The sequence below is a fragment of the Sinohyriopsis cumingii genome, chromosome 12 (genome assembly GCF_028554795.1).
Source record: "Sinohyriopsis cumingii isolate HCF-2022 chromosome 12, ASM2855479v2, whole genome shotgun sequence".
In the NCBI taxonomy this organism is placed as follows: Eukaryota; Metazoa; Mollusca; class Bivalvia; order Unionida; family Unionidae; genus Sinohyriopsis; species Sinohyriopsis cumingii.
Window position 1 is genome coordinate 79375070 of NC_142972.1, and position 25789 is coordinate 79400858.

The window sequence follows — 25789 nt, forward strand, 5'->3', positions numbered from 1 at the left end:
ATTACCATCACTGAAATTACTTGATTTCAGATGTTCCTTACCACATCCATTGTCCTTCACAACATTTATCAATGTTCAATGATGTAATCCCATTGCATGTCTACAGTTGTAAAAATTCGGTTATGATTTGAGCATAATGCATTTTCATTTGCACAGCTTAACATTATTAGACATCCATGAACAACTCTATACCAAAGCTTAGTTTTTCCCTTGTTACAACATAATCTTTCAGCCAATTAAAGAATAGCCCACCTTCAGGTTAAGCCTGTGGCTGACAGCCAATGCTGAGTGTTGAAGTGCTTTAATCACTGAGGCGTAAGAGTCTTCTAGCTTAGTATACTTTCCAACAAGTGCAATGGTTACCTCTCTCAACAAACGATCATATCTGAAGAAGAAAAAAATTAATGGTTAGACATACATGCCAATCCCACAAGAGGTACAAGTGTAATTATTGCTATAATAAGTGGTAAAAAAGTGTAATTTGGGCATAAAATGTGTAATCTATATATATCTTGAATTACAGCACATTTAAAAAAGATAATTTTTACTACAAACCTGGTTCTGCAACTGGTAAAAATTCTTGTCACAAAGGGCAAAATCCATAAGGATTAGAACCAGAATACAAACATAAAATATACTGAAAAATTATTTATATTCAGCACTCATTCAACTAGTCTGCATGTGTAACTTTTGCTGAATGATCATGAACTGGAATCCCGCAATGATCATGGCAAGGTTCTCTGAGTGCTGATTTACATTACTCTCATATCTTCTTTTAACATTTTTTTAAAAGGTGCTAATTTGTCCCTTTTTCCTATTTGACATGTTTTGTAGTTTGAAATATCCATCTGCTCCAATATTTTCCATCATATAAGATCCATAACTCACACTGTAAAGCGTTTTACTTAACATCGGGCACCATTATCTTTAAAAATATTGACTGGTTCTTTAACTAACTAGTAATAAAACGAATCTGTTTGGCAAAGTTCACGTTGAAGAAACCCATCTGTTTTCTTGGAACGGGATTATATACAGTTGCTATAAATAGCAAATAAAGAAGTCAACTTATGCTATTCTTATGCAGCAGTCACTTTTTAAAGAATATTCTCAAATTTATATGAGTGAAATTAAAAAGCTGATAACAAAAATGACCAAAAAGAATTGCATTGTTTTATTTTTGTTGTTCTTAATGTAGCAGAAAAGTGTAATCCATATATGTTTATCAGAAAACATATTTTTTTAAATAAAAAGCCTAATTATTAAGCTAAATACATAATGGTTGGCATGTAGGGTCAGATCATTATAACTCCCAAGATGCCATTTGTTAGGCAAACCAACAATATATTTATAAAATATTTAGTTTTCTGGTATTTACCCTTTTCATCCCACTAACAATAAAAAGTTATTTAAATCTTCTTAGCAATCAGTTATGCATAAAGATGCAGTAAAATATTCTTCCCTTTCCTCCACTGCTGTGTCCACACAAAAAAAAAATGTGCCCCTTGGGTCAACTCCTAGGCAATAAGAACAGATTGCAGGGCCAATATCAATGAAGTAAATACAGTCTCATCTCACTTATTTGACACAAATACGGCTCCTGATAAGTTTATCATATAAAAGCAAATGCTGGATAAACAACCTTATTGTTTACTTCCAAAATGTATCAAGATCTGTAAGAAATAAATAAAAGGGATATGAAACACTTAAAAAAAGCAAGAACACTGCATAAATGTTTTTGTTTCTTGTTTTAGAAAAAGGAAAAATATTGGAATTTTAAGGGGAAAAAAAGAAGAGATTTATATTGTGCATGTTTTAATGTGTGTCACAGATAGAAAACAGACAAACATCTTGTAATAGAAAATGATAAAGGAAACACCTTTCATGCTTAGATGTCTAAATGACAAAAAAAGAAAAGAAAATGAAAACGAAAGTTAACAAATGTCGAATAAGCAAGTCAAAAAGTAAAATCATACTATTTAAATGTAGAGATATTAGCCATGCAAAAACAGAAAAATCTGAGTGTCACACAAGTTGTGTTAAATCAAAGTTTTAAAAAAAAGTCATCAACATCTAATAAGGGGTCACCTCCTGTAAAAAGATTAGGGTAACTGACCATATGTTGCCTTAAGGTACACCCATATCCTGAGGACAGCATTCAAGAAGATAGTATGTACCTTAACTCTGAAATCTGTATCAAACGTTTGGATGTTAAGTTAGGTAGGTAACTTGTCCGACCTAGATCAATCACAGTGTATCCATCTGGTGTCGTAAGCTTTCTCCAAGTCAAAACGACGGTAACATGATCACTGAATTCTGACTGGACAGTTAATTGTACTACAAATACACTTAAACAATGCTACCACCACCTGACAGAAAACAATTTTATTTATTTATTTTCATGCAAGCAAGGGAGATAAATAGTGATATTTCTAGAAGAAGCTTAAATTAGAATTAAATATAGCATGTAGTAAAATCAACTTCATGTTAGTATGACACAAAAATAAAGCATCTGACCGGTCAGCAAGTTCTCTCCACCCAGACATAAATTTTTTAGGTTTGGAGATATGGGGTTCAAGCTGCAGTCTTTGGATCAAATAGCTGGTAACTCCCTGTTCATCCAGAAGGAGTGGCACTCTGTAGATTGATGTCAAGTCATGAATACTGATAACCTGCAAAGGATATAAAAATTTACACTGGATATTTTTTGGCTTTCAATTGTTTCATGTATAATGCCTCTCACGAGGAACCCTACTGAAATCAAAGTACTGAAAACACAGATGGTTTGGAGAATAAAAATAATATTAACTGACACAAGTTCAAAGAGAGCACATAATTCCAGAGTTTTTTGTCAGTCATGGTTATTTATATGTCCACAAAAACATTGCTTTTGTAAAATTGTTTTAGTTTGCTTTCTTTTCAGGTCACTAGAGAATTTATATTACAATTTGAAACATTATTTGAGGAATTCCTGAGGGCATTTCTTTTATAAAATATTTCTGAAAATGATTTCTCGTATCACCAACAATGGAATAATATGGAAGGGAGATTACTTTATGATCTAATCATTGCCTAACTGTGAGTTTCCTCCTTCGACATACAATAAATAGATCTGAAACACAGGTAGATTTATTACGGCATGAAATCAGGAATAGTCCACTAGACCAAGGCTAGCAAAGTTCCTGTCAGACGAGCAGTATTCACATTTTCAACAGCCTATTAAGGTTTAGTTGTTGCCAAATAATCTAATGAAGAAAGAATAACAGAATCAGCTGAATTTCTTAAACACATCTCTGAGACTATTACAGAGGTAAATCATGTGTATCTATGTATGTGCATGTGTGTGGGTGTATGTATATATGCATGTGCATGCATTTAACAGTACCTCAGCACATTCATGGCCATATGGTGCCAATTAAAAGAAAAGTTTGAAAAATGTAAAACTGAAGATTGCACAAAAAAACTTTATGCAGATAAAATGTTAATTTAAAGTACTTCAAGACAAAATTAAAATGGAAAAGATTTTTTAATTCTGTAAATGGCATATACAATAGAGAAGCATAAAGCATAAAATCTTGAAAACATATCATCAGAATTTTATATAACAGCATTCCCTCAAAACAAAAAGGAAACTAAACCATAGATGTTAATGAGTTTGGTTAATATATTAGATGACGTATGTTTTCTGCAATCTTTCTAACAATCTTCTTGGGATGGATAGGCATATGGATGGAATAACCAACTCAAATAACTCCTATTGAAAAATGGCATAAAAATTACACTATAACTAACCTGATTTGGCTCCACATGACAGAAAAGTGAGACCTTCTCTTTAACCGAGTCAACAATAGGGGTGTTGCTGCGACACACAATCTGTAATTAAAGGAGATAACGTGTTACTGTGACATACAACTTGTAATAAAATGGAGATATCATGTTACATTGACACAGAACCTGTAATAAAATGAGATACTGTGTTACTGTGACACTGTATGTAATTAAAGAAGATACTGTTACTATCATAAACAACTTGAAATAAAGGATAGGAACTGTTAATCATGTAGAGCTAATTAGTTACATATGATCTCAATGAAAGTTTGGGATATGAATGAATATGCTTTCATTTTTATTTTTATATTCCAGCATTTAGTTCACCAGAAAGGACCAAGACATTTGAAAAAATGTCAAATATACAAACAAGGAAACAATGCTTCAAGTTAATCCTATTAGACTTGTTACTTTAAGATGCATGGATTTTCTGTGGAGAAAAAATCTTGCCTAGATCATCAATCTATTGAATGCTCTTTTGATTAATGTTTCCAAGGCAGTTTTGCTATCTTGGCAAATACACAACAAAATTATTTGTTCATTACACTGATCTACCTTATCTACCACTGTTGTTGCAGTGAAAAAGTACTTCATTACCTCTTCAGAACCATTTCATTGTTTTAAAAGTTTTCTTAAGCCTTTGTAGTGATATACTACCAGGATCCTATACAAATACAATTACGACATTACCAGACCTGCCAACACTGGCAAGACCGTCTCAGTAAGGCAGTTAATTTTTCCTGTAAAGTTTGACCAGTTTTCAGTAAAGTGAAACAAAAGATCATAAACTGCCATTGTAAAGCTGGAAAACATATATAAAAGTTTGGGATTCAAAACAGGCAGCAACAGTAAACATTATGTTCAACTGAAAAGTTTGTAAAGTACATGTAGACCTTATTTACCACTAGTGCAGTTGCAGTTCCAAACCAATGCAGCTCATTGGCTTGTTGCTATCTCTCAATCTGATGTAATTCTTGGATTTTGTCTATTCACATGATGACGGCAATCATATCTCACAGGAAACATATTCAAATTGGCATGTGATGTCCAATAAACATAACTGTGTCCCTTCCTGCTTTTATTTACGAAAACCTGAATATTCTGGGTTTTTTAATTATTCTTCTGTGTTGATTATTAGCACTTTTTATGAGGAGGTTTATTTTCCCTTTCATCTTCAATATGCATCAGTTGCTGGTCACTAGTTATAATTATATAATAAATAGTTTGACCATGCAGATGCTTTGCATGAAAAAATATGAGCAGTTTAAAGCATCTGAGATATTGCTGTAAAGTTAGTATGGTTCCCTGACTGATTCCACTAATTCTGATATGCAACCCAGATCCAAATCAAAGACAGATGAACCAATTATCTGGAATTTTTTTTGGCAACAACCACTTTTCCGCAGTTTTTGCTTTTATCGTGTAAGTCCATATTTTAAGGGTAATTTTCATAAGATTTACAGCAAAATCATAATGGTTGGGAGGTCTGCATTACATCACTACCTAACGACTGTCCATGTATTTAATGACGTCATCATATCAGTCTTGAAAAAGTCCAGATGAAGGCAAGTATTAAATACTTGTCCACAGTATTAAATCAATTAAATGGATACAGAGTATGCAAAAGTTCTTACCAGGTCTGGAGACAAACCAAGTCCTCTCAGCTCTCGCACACTTGCTTGTGTTGGTTTTGTTTTCTGTTCACCTAATGATTTTGGCTTAAATAGACAACAATAAAGTTTATTAAGTCAGTACTATAATAACAGAAAGAACCCACAAATACATTAATTTCACTGCATTCGAAAATACTTCTGTTTGTATCATTAATGATCTTATTTATTTTGTGCTCAAAGCCTACAGTCTACTTGCAATGGGTCTGGGCTACTTGTTTTGTGCCCCTGTTAGGCATGGGCAATTTCATCCAGGACATGAGCCGGATATCATATGTGATTTTTATAGCCACAATCTATAATGTAAATTAACTAATAAAACCAAGTCATGGGCTGTATTTGGCCCCTCTCTGCCATCTACCTGGATGTGGGTATGGCCTACTTTATATTATGATATTTCCAACCATCTCTCTTCTTAAAAATGTAATTTTTTTCAAATTTAAAGAATCGATTTCTGCCACTTTAGTTGGCACAAACATTATCCAACTACTCATAAAATGTGGCTGAAATCCAATTTAAGTACTTACTGTGCAAAAAGAAAGTAAACTCCATTAACAAAGCAGAATCAGGGCTGAGCAAATTTTTTTTTTTAACCACTAGTCCAGGACAAGTGGTTTCAGAAAATTCACTAGTCCCACCTTTCTCTTCACTAGTCCACCTTACTCGTCACTAGTCCCACCTTATTTTTCACTGGTCCCAAAATGGTAATCACTTGCTGAGATTTGATGAGACGTATGTGCTTAATCCATAGAAAAAACAAACAAAACGATATACAACATAATTATTTCTTAAAAGAATTTAATTTTTCAAAAACACTAGTTGTTATACATTTGGCTTTATCAGGTTCATGTATATGTTTTAGCTGATGGATTTGAAAATATGTCCATGTATATGTCTGCCACCTGCACCAGCACTAAGCCAGCAGTTGATAGCTGTGTCTGGGTTAAAGTCCTCAAACTCTGGTCCATTTGCAGAAATGTTCATTAGCATTTGTAAACTCTTTTGGTTTAAGGAATTCCTTAAAGAAGTCTTGATTAAGTTCATTGAACTAAATCCTCGTTCACACGCAGAAATAGCTATTGCACACTCAGTATCAGTCTTATGTTTTATCCCTCCATTTTCAAACAAATTTACCTTCGCCGAATCGCCGTTATTACCTTAATTGCGAAAATAATTTAGAAAACTCATTTTATCCACAGAGTAACTATCAGCTTGCTTGACAACTACTTCTAAAGTGATCATAACATCAATTTTCTCTTTTAAATACGAACTAAAACAGCTCATTAATTAGCGTAATTGTTTTGCTTCAAACACAATATCGCACGTGGAAGTTAATCATCTGTATAATCAATTATAAATTAAAGAATCATTACTGTCATTTAATCAGTTCATAATGGAAACCAACACTAATGTCGGTAAAGTACCTTTCATTAATTTAATTACACTGACTCGCTGAATTAAAATCACAGTGAGCCGCTCGTTATGATCTAGATTGAGTAAACTCATTGCAACAAAACCGCTTACAACACTGCTAATTGATCATACTGGCTTTCTTTTCTTTGACGTGTTTTGATTTGCTGATAATTTGGTCGCTTAGCCCAATATGCAGTCAAGCTGTGAAAGGATGTAAATGTATACACAAAGAGGGGTAGAATCAAGTATTCAGTACGCCCAGAGGGCATGATTGGCCAAATAAAGGCACATATAGTGATTAAAGCACGAAAATAAGGACTAGCCCGATTTTTTTAAAAAGCACTTGTCCCGGACTAACGACTTGGAAAATTTTACTTGTCCGACTTCAAAAATGACTAGTCTGGGACGTCGGGCTATGGGATGTGCTCAGCCCTGAGAATGCTGACAAACTTGGCCAAAATCACATGAAAACAAGTTACATACCCAATTTTGTTGAACTCCAATAATTAATAAAGCAATTGTGCAGCAATGAAAGTGGGTGTATCTGACAATTAAAAAATGACACAGGATGCTAACAATCAAAACCAACCAAAATCTGATCAAGATCACATAGCAAACCTCAAATTTGTGTGCATGTGTGATTTGGCGTTTTAACACTGCTTTGTAAAAAAATTCAGTCATATCGCTACGATGTCTGCTGTGTGAGAGTTTATAGTGACATCTAGCACTGAGGCATCATGCCATAGACACAGCATCATGCCCCACCCAGTCACATTATCCTGACACCAGGCCGACCAGTACTAACACTAACCTCTTAATGCTGAGCGCCAATTGAAGCATCTGCTTGTACCATTTTTATGTCTTTTGTATCACTCTGTGCCAGGGTTCGAACCCATGACCTCCCTCATCCGAGGCAGATGCTCTAACCATTAGGCCACCAGAGCGATATACCTCAACTTTGGTTAAAATCAAGTAATAATCAAGACATTTACCATTCGAAAAAGAAAGTGAATCAATCTGATGATCTGGCTATAATGGCACTGAACAATGATGCCAAATACTGACAACTGATCTCATCAATATCAAGCAGTATGCCAAATATGGTTGAACTTAATGATAATCATTGGATTCATTCAGTGGAAAGTGTGTGTGTGTGTGTGTGATTTAGATTTTTAACGTAGCTTTAACAATTTTTCAGTCAAAGCGCTATGATGTCTGCAATGTGGCAGCTCATAGTGATGTCTAGCACTGGGGCATCATGCAGCACGATGTCCCACCAAGTCACATTTTCCTGACACCAGGCTGACCAGTCCTAACACTAACCTCTTAATGCTTAGCACCAAGCGAGGCAGCTGTTAGTACCATTTTTATGAATCTTTGGTATGACTCGGCTGGGGATTGAACCCATGGCCTCCCACATATGAGGTGGATGCTCTAACCACTAGGCCACTGGAGCGGTCTCTGTGGAAAGTAAGTGAGCTGGAAACACGAGCATGGACCAAAAACTCTGCCAAATCATGTAGAAGCATGACAACTGAACTCTCACACTGGCTATACTTTTGTTAAATGATAATGATAAAAATAAAAATAAAAAACACACCTGCTAGAGCTCTAATTTGATTTGACATTTTAATTTAAATCTGAGCTGGGAGATCCAAAAAGCACAAATCATGTGACAATAAATTTTATATGGAAATAGAATGGTGGTTTTGAAAGTGGTATAATGTGATCACTAAATGAAGTGTTAACTCTGAGAAAATAACTTTTTCTTTCACTCTCATTCTTGTTAGTGTCTGCAGGCATGTATGCTCATATATGCATATGTTTGTGTGTATAGATAAATGTGTATGTATGCATATATGAATGGTTTTTGTAAATGATTATGCCTGTACATGCATGCTCTCGCATTTACTTTTGTTGTTGTTGGGTTTAACGCCATATTTCAGCACAAGATAGGCTGTAAATGGCGGCCAGTATTAATGGAGGAAGAAACAGGAAAACCCTGGAAAGAACCACCAACCCACGAGAAGCTACTGGCAAACTTTCTCACATATCCACATTGCCCAAACATGAGATGCGAACCTACACAGACAGAAGTGAGATGGCAGTGATCCATAATGGTGAGTGCTTTAGACCACTTGGCCACTCATTTATTTTTGTAGCAATACTAGTATTTTCATATAAATTGATATGTTATACTGAAATTTTTAATGCAAGCTATGTTTTTTTTTATTCACTACTCTCCTCTTTATTACCTTCTTTCCTTTTATCTTCACAAGATAGGCTGTACAAGGCAGCCAGTATTAATGGTAGAGGAAGAAACCTTTCCTTTTATCTTCCCCTTGCTTGTCTAATCGTTTAAGATATATGTAAGTAGTATTTATCTTTATGACAATAAAATCTATTTTTTTAAAAATAACCACCGAAGTACACATTTTTTAAAGAAGTTATTTTGCTGTTGAATAAAATTTGTTATTGCTGTTGTTCTAGGGTTTAATGCCATTTTTTAGCACAAGATAGGCTATACGTGGCGGCCAGTATAACTGGTGGAGGAAGTACCCTGGAAAATCCAGGGAAGAACCACAGACCCATGAGAAGCTACTGGCAGGCTTTCCCACGTACCCACGCCTTGGGGAATTCCATGCAATTTTTTAAAGGACATGAATTCTATCTGTAGTTCTGAGGAAGACTTGAAAAATAAAGCAATGGTGAGCAATTTGCTCATGTAAATGTACCTACATTCATCCCTAACCGATGATGGAGACCAGGCTACAGTTAAAAATAGGGCATAACTCGTTGGAAAATAGTTTGTGTACAATGACTTGTCAACATGCATAATGCATGTCTTCCGATGACAACCAAAATATGTGCAAAGTTTTACAAGTTGAGTTAATTTATGCTGCTAGTATGGATTTGTGGGTCTGTCCTTACATCCTTAGGGTCATTACATAGGAACCAATAAAATCCCACCCATAGTAGCCACTTTGGTACACTGGTTAAGGCATTTCATTTGGGACAAGAACAGCATGCGTCTGATTAACACCATCAGATCAGACACAAAATTTCTCAGGACTTTTGTTAACCTCACAGCTTTCTTTGATCACAGTAATTAAATCTGGAAGTATTTTAAAAGAAAAGCATATTGGGCTACTTTTCATTTTGCAAAAAGCTAACAAAACAAATTTCAAATAATCAATAAAGAAAAATGCATCTATATGTCAGAAGTTTTTCAAACATTTTAATATGGCAGTGCCACGTTAAGGAAATCAGTGGCTTTTGTTAGTTTTTGTTGCAGAAAGCATGTTACCAAAGAACACAATACAGCAAATTAATTCAAAAGATTGTTCATACTCAAATTTTCCAAACAAATCTTATCCATAATTTATTTAATCTACTGCGAGTGTCACTATATTTCTATTTAACACATTCAGCTGTTTTTAAATCTTATTCCCAATTTATTTTTTCAACTACAAGGTTTACTTGTCATATTTCTAGTTAACATCATTTCTACACCTTCAAATGACAGATTACTCAATTTAACCCGTAAGATGTATTTATCTTGATAATTTATCTAACTTATTTTATTAAAATTTACATAATCCTGTGTTTAAAAATGATTATTTAAATCTGTTAAAACTGTTTTCTACATAAGAACTCTGCAAAACCCCAGATCTGTGATTCTCATTTAACAGTTTTTCATTTTTTTTAGAAACAGTGGCCATATTTGCTGTTGGATCTTTATCATCTGTACAAAGTTTAAAATTCTTCATACCAGGGAGTTTTATGTCAGCTCTGGCCAAGTCCTATTCTGAAAGTTGGTTGAAAGCTTATTATATTTCTAGCAACAGTGGCCATATCTGACAGTCGACCAAGAGCTTCATGCAAGGATGCATTTTGTCAATTATGATCAAATTTTGTTCATAGGATAAGAAAAACAATTCATTTACACATTTTTTTGTTTCTAATAACACACAACCATGTTAAATGGAACAAATCTGATGGACCTCCAATCTAAGTTGCTTTCTTTCAAGTTTGTTCTATTTCTATTCAACATTTGCTGAGATGTTATTTACAGTTTCTATTGTTTTGTAACAGTGGCCATATTTGATGGCAGATCATATATATATATAGGTCTTCATGCCAGAAGGCTTCATGTAAACTTTGGTAAAACTCTATCAAGCTGATTGGAGAAAAGGTAATTTAAAAGCTTTCATGCCAGAATGTTTTTGTCAACTTCAATCAAATTCTATTCTTCAGTTTTGGAGAAAAAAAAGTCTCTTATTTCTTCTTATATTAATACATGTGGCCATAACTGGAGAAGTAATTTTAGGGGTTTTTCTATTTTATTAACAAAAAGTTGTTTCATTTTTATTAAAAATTACAATTCTTGAAGATATATTGGCATCGTCTGTACAAACTGGAATAGTCTGCCAGATTCTGTCATATCTGATCAAATTCTGTTCAGTGGCTTTGGAGAAGTCATTTAAAAGGTTTATGCTATTTCTAGTAACAATGGCAATATTTAATAGAAGGATGTATATAGTGGTGGAAATTTGAAAGCTCTTCCTGTCAAAATATTTGTTGCAAAATCTGTCCAAAATCAAAACAGTGTAATTTATAAATAAGTTTCAAATACCAATTAGTGTCAGACTTTATGCAGGATGGATGTAGTACCATACCATAAGCTCACCCAACTTTATGACCAGGTAAACTTAAAATAGCAAGACCGACAGACAGACGGATTCCTATTTACCCCTGCCTCTATAATTCCTCATCACTGTGTCTTCACATCTTTGCACATGTGGTTAAAATGAAAGAGCAATAAAAATTTTCACAAAAAAATTAAAGCAACAAATTTAAGGTAACTTCATCTTACCTGGGGTACAATGAACAAATTTAAGTAATTTCATCTCACCTGGGCTACAAAATAATTTTAATATTTAATTTAAATGCATATCACATGGGGTACTAAATAAATTTAATTTAAATTCATCTCACCTGGAGTACTTAACAAATTTAATGTAAATTCATCTCACCTGGGGTACTAAACAAACTAATGTAAATTCATCTCACCTGGGGCACTAAGCTGACATGTACACAGCAGAAATTTTCCCTCTTCACACGAAACTGGAACTGTCTAAATGCTTCCACAAAGGGCATACCCTCAATATCGCCTATAGTCCCACCTAACTGAAAGGAAACATACATCAACTGCATGTTATATTAAATACAACAGGGATCGTCCTGGGCTTCGCCAATGTCGCAAATTGCGATTTTTTTTCCTTATTGGCGACAAAAATATCCCATCTGGTGATTTTTTTGGCGACATACTTTTTGGTTATTTAATTTGTACATACAATCATGGATTTGGACTGGATAAATTAAAAGGCAGAACGAAAGGAAGCCACAAACTTGACTAAGCAATGCATTGGAATCAATCTGTTACGCAAACGATCCTTTGTTCTTATTGACAACCCCATCTTTACAGTGCATTGTTACATCATAATCTGCTTATGCTGACATCTGGGCTGAGGACTGTATGCTGATACAGTCAATCATGCTACCGCATTATACCTACAACTGACCGACTTCTGAAGACGCGAATAGGACAGATACAATTAATTGTATGGCTAATCCTTCTGTTTTTTTTTATACATATACCAATACAATAGTTTTGCTGAACCTTCATAGAAAACTGATAACCTTTGAAGTACCGACTACTGTGTATAAATACAAAGCAAATGGAAAAAATCTCAATCACAATTACATCTGTCGCCAGTGCAGCATTTTACTCATTGATCTTTTCCTTTTGCCATCAGTCCCGTGTTACGGCTGCATAGACTTAAACTCCGCAACAAGAAATAGCAAAAAAAAAAACAAAAAACCAGTTTTGCATAATTAATAATAATTATTTATTTCTCAAAATACAGGAGTGAAAGAATCCCTAAATTGGGTGTGAATTTATGCTTATATATACGGTCCAGTATTGCCAGGTGTTGACTCGTGTACGTTTCATTCGTGGGAATGGAGATCCTATTTTTCTTGTCGAGAAAATTTATACAGCATTCAGTGTACATTCTTGGGAGTTAGGAAGCAATTCGCTATACGCTTTGTGAAGCTAGCCATGGGGGGCGGGGGGGGGGGCTGCTGAGAGACTACTGGTGTCACCTGTCAGCACTGTAGACTGTGAACGTGGATTCCGTATGATGAACCTCATAAAAACTGACATCAGAAATAAGCTCTGCATCTCATCTCTCGAGAATTTAATGAGAATCAGCATGTACAGATGTGAAAAATTAGACTTTGAAACTGCATTCAACAAGTGGGCAGCCCTAAAATCGCGACGGATCTTCATGTAACACTTTGTAACATTTTGTTAATGCTTGTTGTAATTAAAGTATTAACTAACCCATCTTTTGTAATTTTCATTGCCTGTTACATTAATAGACTAAATTAACACTTGGAAAAATGTACACTACTTGTTTTGGCGACACTTTTTGAAAATTGGCGACAAAATATTGAGGTTGGCGATTTTTTTTTGCGACAGCTTTTTAAAAGCCAGGACCATCACTGATACAATAAGCAATTAATCTTCCTTTGGCAACAAAATTACAATGCCCCATTACGGGGAAAAATTCTATTCTGACCTAATAACACATAAAGGAAGATGCACAGAAAGCCATCTATTTTTTCTATTCCAAATTTGGCAAGTTAAATGAAGGCTTTTAAGCTGTCTAGGCATATAATATAATCCATCCAATCATATAATTAAAAAATTAAGTTTAGGTGGCTGCTTAATGCCAAATGGTCACACAATTTTAAGTACTGCCAATAACAAACTCCTCTGACTTTCACTGAATCTTGCAAGTACAATACCCTGAATTTACATGGTCAGTGAAAATCTCTTGTCACAATGCAAATTAGGTCAGGGAACCCTATACAACTAGTTTAACTACCTACAGATATAATGGTTTTCAAAAAATATTCATCACTGTAGTGAAAAATTATTCTTCATTAAAAAAATAAAGTTCTAAGCATGAATATTTGTATTAATTTGGTGATGCCAAGATGCCCATAGTAAAACATAAAAGAAACATCTTTTACTATATATGCAATGTTTGTAAAAATGGAATCTGTGCAACTGAAAAAAAGGAGCAATGGTTATCAACAAATGAACTTTACCAAGATGATCATATCTGGAACCAATTTCATCAACACAACACTTCATGTCAAGTCTTGACATATGATTGGTCAAGTTTAAAGTCACATTTAAGTTATAGGCAATCAGAATACTAGAAGCAAGACTAAAGTTAAAGTCTAGACATGTTTTGTAGGTATAATCCTTACCTGACCAGTCTCATCACATGAAAGTGCAAAGTCTATGTAGTATAAATATCATGGATTGTGGTGTAGTTATCCCCAAATAACCGTAGAATCAAAACCTTAGAGAAACAGTTTAAAATTAAGCACTATTACCAGAAACAAATGTCCCATGAAGAGACATGACTCTCTACAACAGAATATAAGTTGCTGGGCTTCAAGATAAGACCATTTCTTCTTTTCAATTGCAGAGTGTCACAAACTATCTCTCATATCTTTCTGAATTAACAAATTTGTCAAATTAGCCTCTGCGATGGCCATACCTGATGCAAGATTGACAACATTCTCATTTTGGACCACCAAGACACAATCAGAAGTCAGATGGTGGCAACTCAGTGTGAATACGACCATTTAGGTGGTGTAACAATAACAAGACTTTTAAGACGGAAACCATGGTGGCCATACTGGGAGTCAGAAGACTGGACTAATTTTCATCAAGGCCCTCCTAGACACCAATAAGTCTTCCAGTGAAAACCCAATGTTGATAAGCCTTTCCATTTAGAATGAGTACCAATAACAATATTTTTAAGATGGCTGCCAAGGTGGCCATATTGGATGTCAGATTCGTACCATATTCATCTAGAGTCAACTAGATTGCATAAGAAGTCTTCTTGTGAAACCCTCATAATGAAATAAGGCTCTATTTATGAGGTGTAGTGATAAGATTTTTATGATAGCAGCCATGTAGCATTTTCATTTTAGACTGACCGGATATTCAAAAAATCTTTTGGTGAAAATTCAACGTCAATATGAATATCCATCTAGAAGTAGCAGCAACAACATTTTTAAGATGGCCACTGTGGCAACCCTACTGAAGGTCCGTTCAGCACCCTTTTTTATTAGGGACCAATTAGACTTCATTTTTGTTATTGTTGTTGTAGGGTTTAACGCCATTTTTCAGCACACAATAGGCTATACATGGTGGCCAGTATTAATGGTGGAGGAAGAACCCGGAAAACCCAGGAAAGAACTACCAATCCACGAGAAGCTTCTGGCAAGCTTTCTCACATAACCACATTAGCCGAATCCAAGACTCGAACCCACACAGACAGAGGTGAGATGGCAGTGATCTGTAACGGAGAGCACTTTAGACCAATCGGCCCCCCCCCATTAGACTTCATAAGAAGTATTCTAGTGAAAATCCCACAGGAATACATGCTTAAATTCAGAAAAAGTACATGCTACACATATTGGTTGTCAGATTGGGGCAGTCAAACTGAATGCCCCCACCCCCCCCGTAGTTTAGACCTAAGAGACATAACTGAAAACCATGTCAACATGACTTTGTGTTTAGGAACAGTACTCAGAAAACAAGATTTTAAAGATCATTTTTATCTAGGACTAAATAGACATCCTAAGAAGTTTTTTTTTAATATAAGTGAAAATTCCATGCTGATATTACCAGTCATTCATATAGAGGACCAATAACAAGATTTTCAAGATGGCTACAATGACAGCCAAACTGGATGTCCAAGTGGCACCATTTCCATTTAGGATTAACTAGACATCATAAATAGTCATTTGGTGAAAGTCCCAATGTCAATATGACCATTCAAGAGGCATAGAAAGTCCCAATGTCAATATGACCATCTATTCAAGAGGCATAGCAATAAAAACAAATTCAAGCTGGCCACTGACAATATTTGATCTCCAAGTGGCTCCATTTTCACTAAGGTTCAAACAGACACAAAAAGTCTTCTGGCAAAAACCTCATGTTCATACGTCTTTCCATTCAACCATACTAACTATAACAATTTTGTTGATGGCTGCCATGGTGGTTTATTGGAAATCAGATTGGTACAATTATCATTTGGGACCATCAATTCTGGAGTAGTAGTATTAACAAGAATTTCCAGATGGCTGCTGTTGCATTATTGCTAGATTTCTGAGCAGCAACATTTTCATTTAGTGTGTGAAAAGTTTAATGGCAACATTCCAAATAGTTTACAAGGAGCAGTGTCAACAAATCTGTACTAACAGACGAGCAAACAGGCCATCTGGAAAGCTACTCTTTCTGGAATTTGACCAGATGTGCTAGCAATATAACTGTAAAAGTGATGTCAGGAGTCAAGATGAAGTTCTCAAATATTTCACTAACTGGAAAAAGATTTGAAAAAGATTTGAAAAATAAGATAATTACCTCTAAGATACAGACATCTGGTATTGCATTGTCCCCATCAACTGGTATTTTGGCCACTCTTTCCACCCACTCCTGTATGGCATTGGTAATGTGAGGCACGACTAAAATGATCAAAAAACAAAAAGAAATGACCTAAAAGGACACAACTAAGAATTGTGTATGTGTGAATTAGTGCATGTTAGAACAATCCTGGCCATATAGCAATGATTGAAAGTTAAGCCCGAAGATGAAAAGGTACAAATTTCAAACTCTTCCAACAGATACTCCTTTCAGAAAATAGATCAAAATGTTAAAATTATGTAGAAGGCAGATAAAAAAGGTACAAACTATATAATCTTTAAAGGACAGAATTACACATTTTAAAATGATGTCTAGCACTGAGGCATCATGTAGCACAATGTCCCACCCATTCACATTATCCTGATATCATGCTGAACAATCCTCACGCTAACCTCTTAATGCTGAGTGCCAAGCATGGCAGCTGCTAGTACTTTTATAAATCTTTGGTATGACTCTGGCCTGGGTTCGAACCCATGTTCTCCCACATCAGAGGTGGATGCTCTAACCAATTAGACCATCTGAGTAGTCCAAAACCGAGTGACTCACCTGTATGTGTGCGATTTGGACTTTTAACATAGCTTTAACAATTTTTCAGTCATATCACTGCAATGTCTGGTGTGGCAGTTTATAGTGATGTCTAGCACTGGGGCATCATGCCGCATCATATTCCATCCTGTCACATTATAAGTCTTTGGTATGAGTCAGTCAGGGTTTAACCCACAACCTCACGAATCTGAGATGGATTTTCTATCTGCGTAAGCCACCGAAGCAGTAGACTCACCTGCACCTGTATACTAGCACATTATCACATTTAATATACTTTCATATAAAACTTAAACATCATTGAAAATAATGACTATGCCATTTGAAAATGGGACAAAAACACATCATTCCAGCAGGGATGATAATTACAGTTGTGCAAGATACAAACCCTGCACTGTTTTGCCAAGGTAATCTCCCCGCCTCTCCTTGCTAATGACATGCTGGTATATCTTCCCAGTAGTTATGTTGTTATCTCCGTGCAAAGTGATGTCAAGAAAACGCTCATAGTTGCCAAGGTCAAGGTCTACCTCACCTCCATCATCAAGGACAAATACTTCCCCTAAAAACAATAGATGATTTTTAGCATTTTCAAATTAGGCCAAATTAAAAATGAGACCATGGAAATTACAGTAACTACAGTCAGCAGGAAGTTGTTTGACCAATCAGAAGGAAATATAATATCGTTTGTTAAACATTATTAGAGTAAGTACTAATTACTAAAAGTATATATGTTAAGCCACATTTGGAGTAACTGTATGTATAATGACTTATACAAATATAATTTAGGTAATGATATCATATACTACAAAAGCCTAAAATTACCTAAGTAAATATAAGGAGAGTATGAAAGACAACATGTTACTGTGAAAGGGCTGATGTGATGAGATGTGTACATTTGAATACAGAAAGTATCACCTGAAAATACAATATGATTCAATGACTTGCCTTTAGCAAGTACTAGTCACTTATTTATGGGAACAGTTACCCATTATCTAACTTGTCATCTATTTTTCTATTTACTACACAATATGACACAGCTTTGTCAAATTCAAGATAGAACATTCTTAATATTTTCTAAAAACTTTTCTTAATTCAAATTAGAGACATTTTAATATCAGTTGTTGTTGTTACATATGTAGTATTTACCATGCTCATATGGAGAGAAGGTTCCAGCATCAATATTGATGTATGGGTCAATTTTAATAGATGTTACCCGTATCCCATATGACTTAAGGATTGTTCCCAGACTACTGGCAATAACACCCTTTCCAATACCACTGATCACACCACCTGTAACAAGAATGTACTTCATGGCTAGGTTTCTCAACAGTGATGCCAGGATGACAGCTGAAATGAAAGAGACATATTGTTAATTGATAAGAGCATTAGATAAGCAGCATATCTGCTCATAGTACACACAATTACCATAAAACTACATCTATCTTTTAATGCATTCAAATTACACAAAACAATTTAATTTTAAGCATTTAATCCAAAGTTGCCATAAGCACATTCCATGCTGTATGGTGGCACATTCAATCAATATAGACAATGCCAGCATTCCTGATGTTATGTTCATATCTGAAATGACAGTACTTGATAACGATTAGATCACTCACCCACACAGTGATTTGTATGCACCATGGAATGCTCTCTGCCACTAAGCTGTTACAGTAGAAGTCATACAGGCCATGTAGGCATTCAACACCAACTATTTCAGTAACGGGTGTCATTTTTTAGAATTTGATTCTACATAACTTTAAGTGACAGGTATTCACTTTATTTGGATTCTTATACATCCACATTCTTTTGGAAGGTCATTATTTACAAGTCCCAATGATACAGCAAAAATCAATGATAAATTACATAGACGTTTTTGGATGAAATGAACCTAAAGGTGTGATCCAGTACAATCTGAATTGAATGTCACACTGTGATGTCACACAATCAAAGCTACGCACAATGATAAATAAATTCGTACTACCCTATATTTTGATGATTCCACTCAAAGTACCCTTTTCCTAAACGATGTTCAGCACATGGCCACCACTCTGAAAGACCATAGAGATTGATAATTTTTGTCTGGAAGTTTCTTGTGACAGTTAAGGTGCAGAGTATTTAATAATCAGGACTGAATACACTTCGGTTAAATAAAATTAGTGTTAAAATTTAAAAGAACAAATTACATTAAATTTAAAATGAGTAAATATGCATACATGACCAGTGTGACTTGTACTATAGACGGAATTAAAAAATGTGTGATACTGTTGGACTGGAATTACTTAATCGCTAGTACCAACATTTTCACTTTCATGGTGACTTGCACTGAGATAGACCTTTAGTTCTTGTTTTTCTTCTTGGTCTCTAAAAACAAAATCAATAATTATGAATTTTGCTATACCAGTACATAACCGTTAATAATATTCATTCATTAACATCACCACCTATCAAACTGCAGCAAGATTCATTCACTTAGATCTTTACATTTCAAACTTGGGTAAAATTCATTCACTTAGAAGATTACATTTCAAATCATGTTTAATAAGAATCACTAAAAACTGGTCAGTACTTGATTTTTTTATGGCCATCAGGTTCACACTGACATGACCAGACTTGCATGTCTAACAGTTTCTGTCCTGGAGTTCATATAGATGCTCTGTCGGAACTATTTTACCGCCTAAGCTCAGTCCAGCTACATCAACAAAATGAAGGAAGATCTTCCTCAGGATGAAGCCGTTATCTTACTGGGAAAATTAGCTTCATCGTCCAAAATGTTGTGGAAGGCTGTTTCTGGGACAACTCTCAAGCCTTGTTCCAGTGAAGTGACTAGTTGCTTGAGCCACCTTCCAATCAACAGTAGATCACATTTTGACACTGACTCAAAACATTCAAATGGGTAGCAAAAATAAACGTTCACACAGTGAAATTTTATTATGTATCTGTAGATGATGTTACAAGCATCGCAGCGAAGTTTCTGTTGCCTGAACACTTTGCTAAATTAAAGACTTACAACCATCTGTTCTCATCATTGCTTTATTCCAGTATCTGAAGTGGAATTGAATATGAAAAGTACCTCTGCTGACTGTGATTTTACCAGGGTCACTTTATTACCAGAGCACTGCCTGATTTTGTAGACTATAAAAAAGCCTGGTCATACTAACACTGCACACAGGACGAGGCAATGATTAAAGAGACAGTGCCAGCATTTTTTTGTAGTTAATATGAAAATGTAGGTAGTTATGTTTTTAGTTCTGCTTGTAACTTTCAAATATAAAAATAAATTTGCTATAGTTTGGTATCTATTATTAATCTTTTAATGTGGCAACATGCTAAAAATAGGGAATGCAAACACAAAATGATTTAAGGGTGAAAGAACTAAGACACAAGGTAATTGCCCACATGATCAAACCACTCCTGTTATGAGGGCATAATTTTTACATTGTTATTTGTCTCAAAGCCCAAGTAAGCTAAACAATTGATTCAGATAAGATTAATTTGGTAGAATCCCATGTAGGTAGAGTTTTCAAATAAAATCATATTTGGTCTTTGTGACTGATGAAAACGTAGAAGTGCTACCTGAAAATCTGATGAAAAACTCCATGATTAACAAATAGGCAACTTTAGGGGTGTATATCTACACAAATATCTGAGATTCAGATTCCACAATTCAGAAATATGTAGGAAAGTAAATTTCAGCCCGATATCTATATAATAGAAAAGCTACATGCATCTGAAACTTTTCAAAAGTCTAAAAGAAAACCCTGCAGTTAGGCCAATGAATTTGCAAGTAAAAAGATAAAATTATGTTACCCCTTCCCACTTCAACTGATCCTAGCTTCATAAATAACTATAACATTTTAATAAAATTTTGAATGCAGCCATCACTTACATAGATGTACACACCTGGAACAAATATCATGAAAATCAGAGATGGTCACTCAGGGACCTCTGGTTGGTTGGCATGGTATGACCGTTTCATACATGTTAATTGCTTCACATTTCTAAGTATAAGTGTGAGAGGTTGGATGTTTTTTTCAAGTACGGACATCATTCTGAAGTATACCTATCTAGCACCTTTTCATTTACTGACATCTTTCTGATCTTAGAAATCAGGAAAGCATTTTAGCTCTTTTCAGGTCCAGTCTGGCATCTGGAACAAGGCAGAGGAGATGGATTAACTTGGATGCTCTGTTGCTTTTAGTTGTTGATACAATGTCCTCATTTAGACATGTCCAATGCACCCAGCAGAAGTCACCAGGATTAGTTCAAACTACAACACTGGTATATACAACCTCAAAGACACGGCTTAGGTCAGTGGTCGGCGACCTATTTTACATAGCATGCCACTTTTTCTGGATTAATTACAAAATGAATGAACGTGTGCCACCAGTATAAGGGAGCAACACTTAAAATCGTGAGTTTTGGCTGCCATTTGTGTGACACAAAATCTCTTGACATGTGCTGTAGGCTACTAACCCCTGGCTTAGGTCTTCATAAGAGATGAACACTATTATTTGGTGAGGTACTTTCTCCCAGGAGCTGTATTTCCCTATTAGATGTACAGAGTCACCTGTCATGGTTACTGACATTAAAATCCTTTACACTTTTGCTATAAAACCTGGTACTGATCAAATCACTATGGGAAATGTAAGGTGCTATTATCTATGCATGTACCAAAAATTGACCTAACACTTAACAAAATAAATCTGGAACACAGCCATTGTCATTGTTTGTTTAGTGTATATAACTGAATAGGCATGTTGCAAGTTGTCTAAAAAATATGTGGGCCAATGTGCTTCACTATTAGTTGATAAAATATTTATATATTTCATACACCAAAGCTACCATTCATTTTAAATATCACTCAATGGTCAACTTTAGTGTCTAAAATTTGTGAATTTCATGCTTTATAGTTGTATGACGCTATCATATAAGGTAAAAAAAATTAAATTATAAATTTGCACTTGTATTTAAAATTTTAACATGCTTGAGTTTAAAAATGTTTTTCTATTTCAAACACATTTTCAAATAAAATTGGCCATACTTAAGTTGGCCTGGTAGGACTCACATTTATAACCTGCACTGCCATAATGTAGGGGAAGATCTGTTGCCCAACCTCAAATGCATGATTATTAACACAAAAAATATGTTTAAGCTAACAAAAAGTCTAGTGATTGCATAATGTGTTTCGGAAATGAACATTCTTTTCAGCTTGAATGTTTTTATGCATGTGATCTCTTTTTACATGTTCATTCTTAATTGTTGGATCTATTTATATTTATGAATATATTAAAAAATATTTAATATTGTGTTACATGCCATGTGTACTATTTTTCCTAAAGAATCACACAAGATTTATATGACACTTGTTACATTTATATAATATTAATAAATTAAATTTCTGTCAATGTCTATATACACTGTAGGCTCAATGTGTCCTTCTGCATGCCATAAGAGGTAGGACTGGAAATAAATATCCATAAACTGTATAGGTAGATATTACACACCAGTATCATGACCAATAATCATTATTACTGTTCAAAGATAAATTTAAAAATCTGGCAAACACATGACTTATCAAAATATATGTTTTGAAAAAATGAATGTGTGCGTGTGTGTTTTGGATTTTAAATTTAGCGTTAAAAATTTTTGTCATATTACTATAATGTCTGTAGTGTGGCAATGTATAGTGATGTTTAGCAGTAGGACATCATGCTGCAGACACACGATGATGTCCCACCCAGTCACATTATCCTGATACCAGGCTGACCAGTCCTAACACTAACCTCATAATAAAAAACAGAATAAATCAATAATACTGAAATGTTTTATATGAAACACTATCTCACAAAATGCAGGAAGTAACCAAAGTTAACTATGTGAAGTTACACATCTAATTTTTAAATATATATAGCCAATAGTACAGCTGGCATGTTTCCATATTCCTGGTAACTGAAACGTTTCAGTTTAATATGATGCAAGTTCAACAAACAACAATCTATGGGTAAAAAAGCATTAAATATTTATCATCAATATATATCTATGTGAAGTCACACATGTCATGCCATATATATCAAAAGATGAGCTGCTGACACCAAACCCAAGACATATCGCTGTATTATGCATCTTACAAGTGTAATCCGACTCAGTCTTGAAGTTTTTAAATTAGGGCTGTTTAAATTCTGATTTTGTATTTTAAGGATTATTACCTTTTTTTTTTTCTTTTCTATAACTTTTAGCAACACATTTGCCCTTTTTCATGATACATATTTATGGCTGAAGAATTGTCCTCCTATGTCTTTGGCAAGGTTTCTGCATACACCAATTTCACTGCCTACTAAAGGTCAATACAAACATGGATCTTTAACTTCATGATTTTTTTTCTTCTTTTTATGCCATAAATAGTAGTGTATTGTTTTTTTTAAACACATGATAAACACCAAAAGCTGATAACATGAGAAATAATATTAGAATAACATTTCTTATTACTAACATCATTCCAATAGATAAAAAAAAAGTCATGATGACTTACATGGGGTAAGATGCTTGAAATATAAGGTTCAATTACTATAAAGGCATGATTTGTATTTTTAAAAAATAAAATAGCTTTTATATAAAAAAAAGTCTGCCATGTGTAAAAGTTGAGCATAATGACATAACTAATGGGGGTCAATGTTCAACATATACTAACAAAACCCAAACTCATTCAAAATAACAAAGTAGGCCACAGTGACCTAATAACTGTTATAATGATTACACATGCATCAGTGACAATGCATACAAAAATTAATGAACATGAAATAGCAAAATCATGCTGATCATGTTAAACACAAGCCTATCTTATCAAAATAACTGTGTACTAATTTTTTACCTGAAACATGACACTACTTGCTACTCATTGGACCAGGCGATTCATGGTGTGCATTACTATAAATGATAACAAATACAGCTACAAAGACCGACAGTTACTACAGTTATTACCGTTTATTATAACAATGATACATTATACCACATACTTTGTCCATATGACTTCAAGCAAGTACATCAGAAAGTACCGGTATACACTACAATGAATTCAAATTACTAACAGTACTTAGATTACATTATGAAAACTGCCAATACCTGAAAATATTGAATAATTGCCACTATGACAAATTTATATCTTTAAAAGCATCACCAAACAGTGATAAAGTCCACAGCATTTTTTAATTTAATTTTTTAAAAAAATTAAAAGTACAAGTGAGCACATGGAGAAATATATTCACACCAGAGTGGCCATGTATTTAGAACATAGTACTCGGTAACCTCAACTTTACAACTACACCTTATGGGATCAATTCAAACACGCATTGGAAAGCCTTGTACTCTGGTGAAATTATAGACAGTGAGGAAAACATTATATATTGTTTGTTATAGTGACAGCTTATTCAATATGTTTAGCTATTCGCAATTATAATTAACGTAATAAAGGTACAACCATCAGTTAATTACCGTTATACCATGTGTATCTTCGAAATTGTAGGGTTAAGTAATAACGACAAAAATATTTTTCAATTCATATTTTTCGCATTAAAATATATGGTGATAAAAAATAGCTGATTGAATGATCTGTGCTTGAATAATTAGCTTTGATGGAAAACGGATTCAAAACGTCCTTCCGCATGGTCCATTGACCAGTGTTGACTGGATATTTAAAATACAAAGCAACGTTACACAATTTCCTCTCCAGTTACTCAGTATGGTTTAAAAACTAACAAAAAAGAGAAATTACTTATGTATTTCATACCTGTAGTTTCCAAGCACCTACAATTCAAATCTAAATGTATTCGAGTCAAATTCTAAAACATTTAAAACCTTGTTTTTATAAAGAGAAGAACAGTCTTTACCTGAAAAGTCAATCACAACAATGAACATGCGGTAGGCCCTGGCTTCCAACATGTGATTCACTGATGATATCTCGAGTTAAACATGGCTCGGCCATTTCCGTTAGCCTAGAAATAACATCGGAATTGGTTGTAGGAATACATATCGATTTAGTGTTTTGCAAACTTCACAAGTTCCGGTATTTATTAAAAACCGATCGCTGCTATTTATGCATTATGGGATTGCGAACTACATGCAAGATTTACTTACCTCCAAAAATAAAGAGGCTGACAACGTGCAAAACTACGTACCTCCGAAAATGAAGATTTGACAGCAGAAGTACACCAATAAACATCGACAATTTCAGGCTTTGCAAAAACACATCTTTGCACAGTTTCTTTTAAAGAATTGTACTTTGTTTAAAATTACTTGCCAGAGATACATAGATTGACTTCAATAATTCATGAAAATTGTGAAAGTAATGGAGCCACGTGTTTGGAGCTAATTTGAAACTTATAATAAACACGTGACCTCAGAGATAGTCGGCGTAGGGATAATATCCAAAATTGAACGTACCGCGATATGTACCACGGTATAGCTCAGGGACCAACATTCAATGTTCTGGATAGGGTCTGACACTTTTTTTATTTAATTTCTGTCTGTCAATAGTTGGAAATATATTTTGCTCATAATTATTGCAAAATAACACCTTTCTTCATCCATTATATTATTTGGAAAACGATATTAATTATCTTAAGATAAAAGAAAAGAAAATAGTTAAGAAAAAAGAAAATCTAAATGCCACGCCTCACCCGAAAATTAAATATGAATTGGTCGTGTTAAAGGTTGCATAAGCAGTGCCGGAATACCAAATAGACAAAGTAGGCACCGGCCT

At 34.4% G+C, this 25789-nt stretch overlaps 1 protein-coding gene across 2 annotated transcripts in view; it reads right to left on the bottom strand.

The window, feature by feature from the left end:
* Window positions 1-25063, bottom strand: part of LOC149786804 (CTP synthase 1-like) — a 45156-nt gene extending 20093 nt beyond the window's left edge. Inside the window, exons 1-9 of one of the 2 annotated variants that reach the window (XM_089977305.1) lie at window positions 24918-25063; window positions 18178-18378; window positions 17420-17590; window positions 16429-16529; window positions 11982-12098; window positions 5460-5543; window positions 3790-3870; window positions 2515-2669; window positions 253-385 (exon numbers count right to left, since the gene is read on the bottom strand). In XM_089977305.1, coding sequence (XP_089833431.1) covers window positions 253-385; window positions 2515-2669; window positions 3790-3870; window positions 5460-5543; window positions 11982-12098; window positions 16429-16529; window positions 17420-17590; window positions 18178-18378; window positions 24918-24969 — 1095 coding nt within the window. In that variant the 5' untranslated portion in view covers window positions 24970-25063. The other variant, XM_089977306.1, reaches the window with a different exon arrangement.
* Between the last annotated feature and the right edge of the window lie 726 nt (window positions 25064-25789).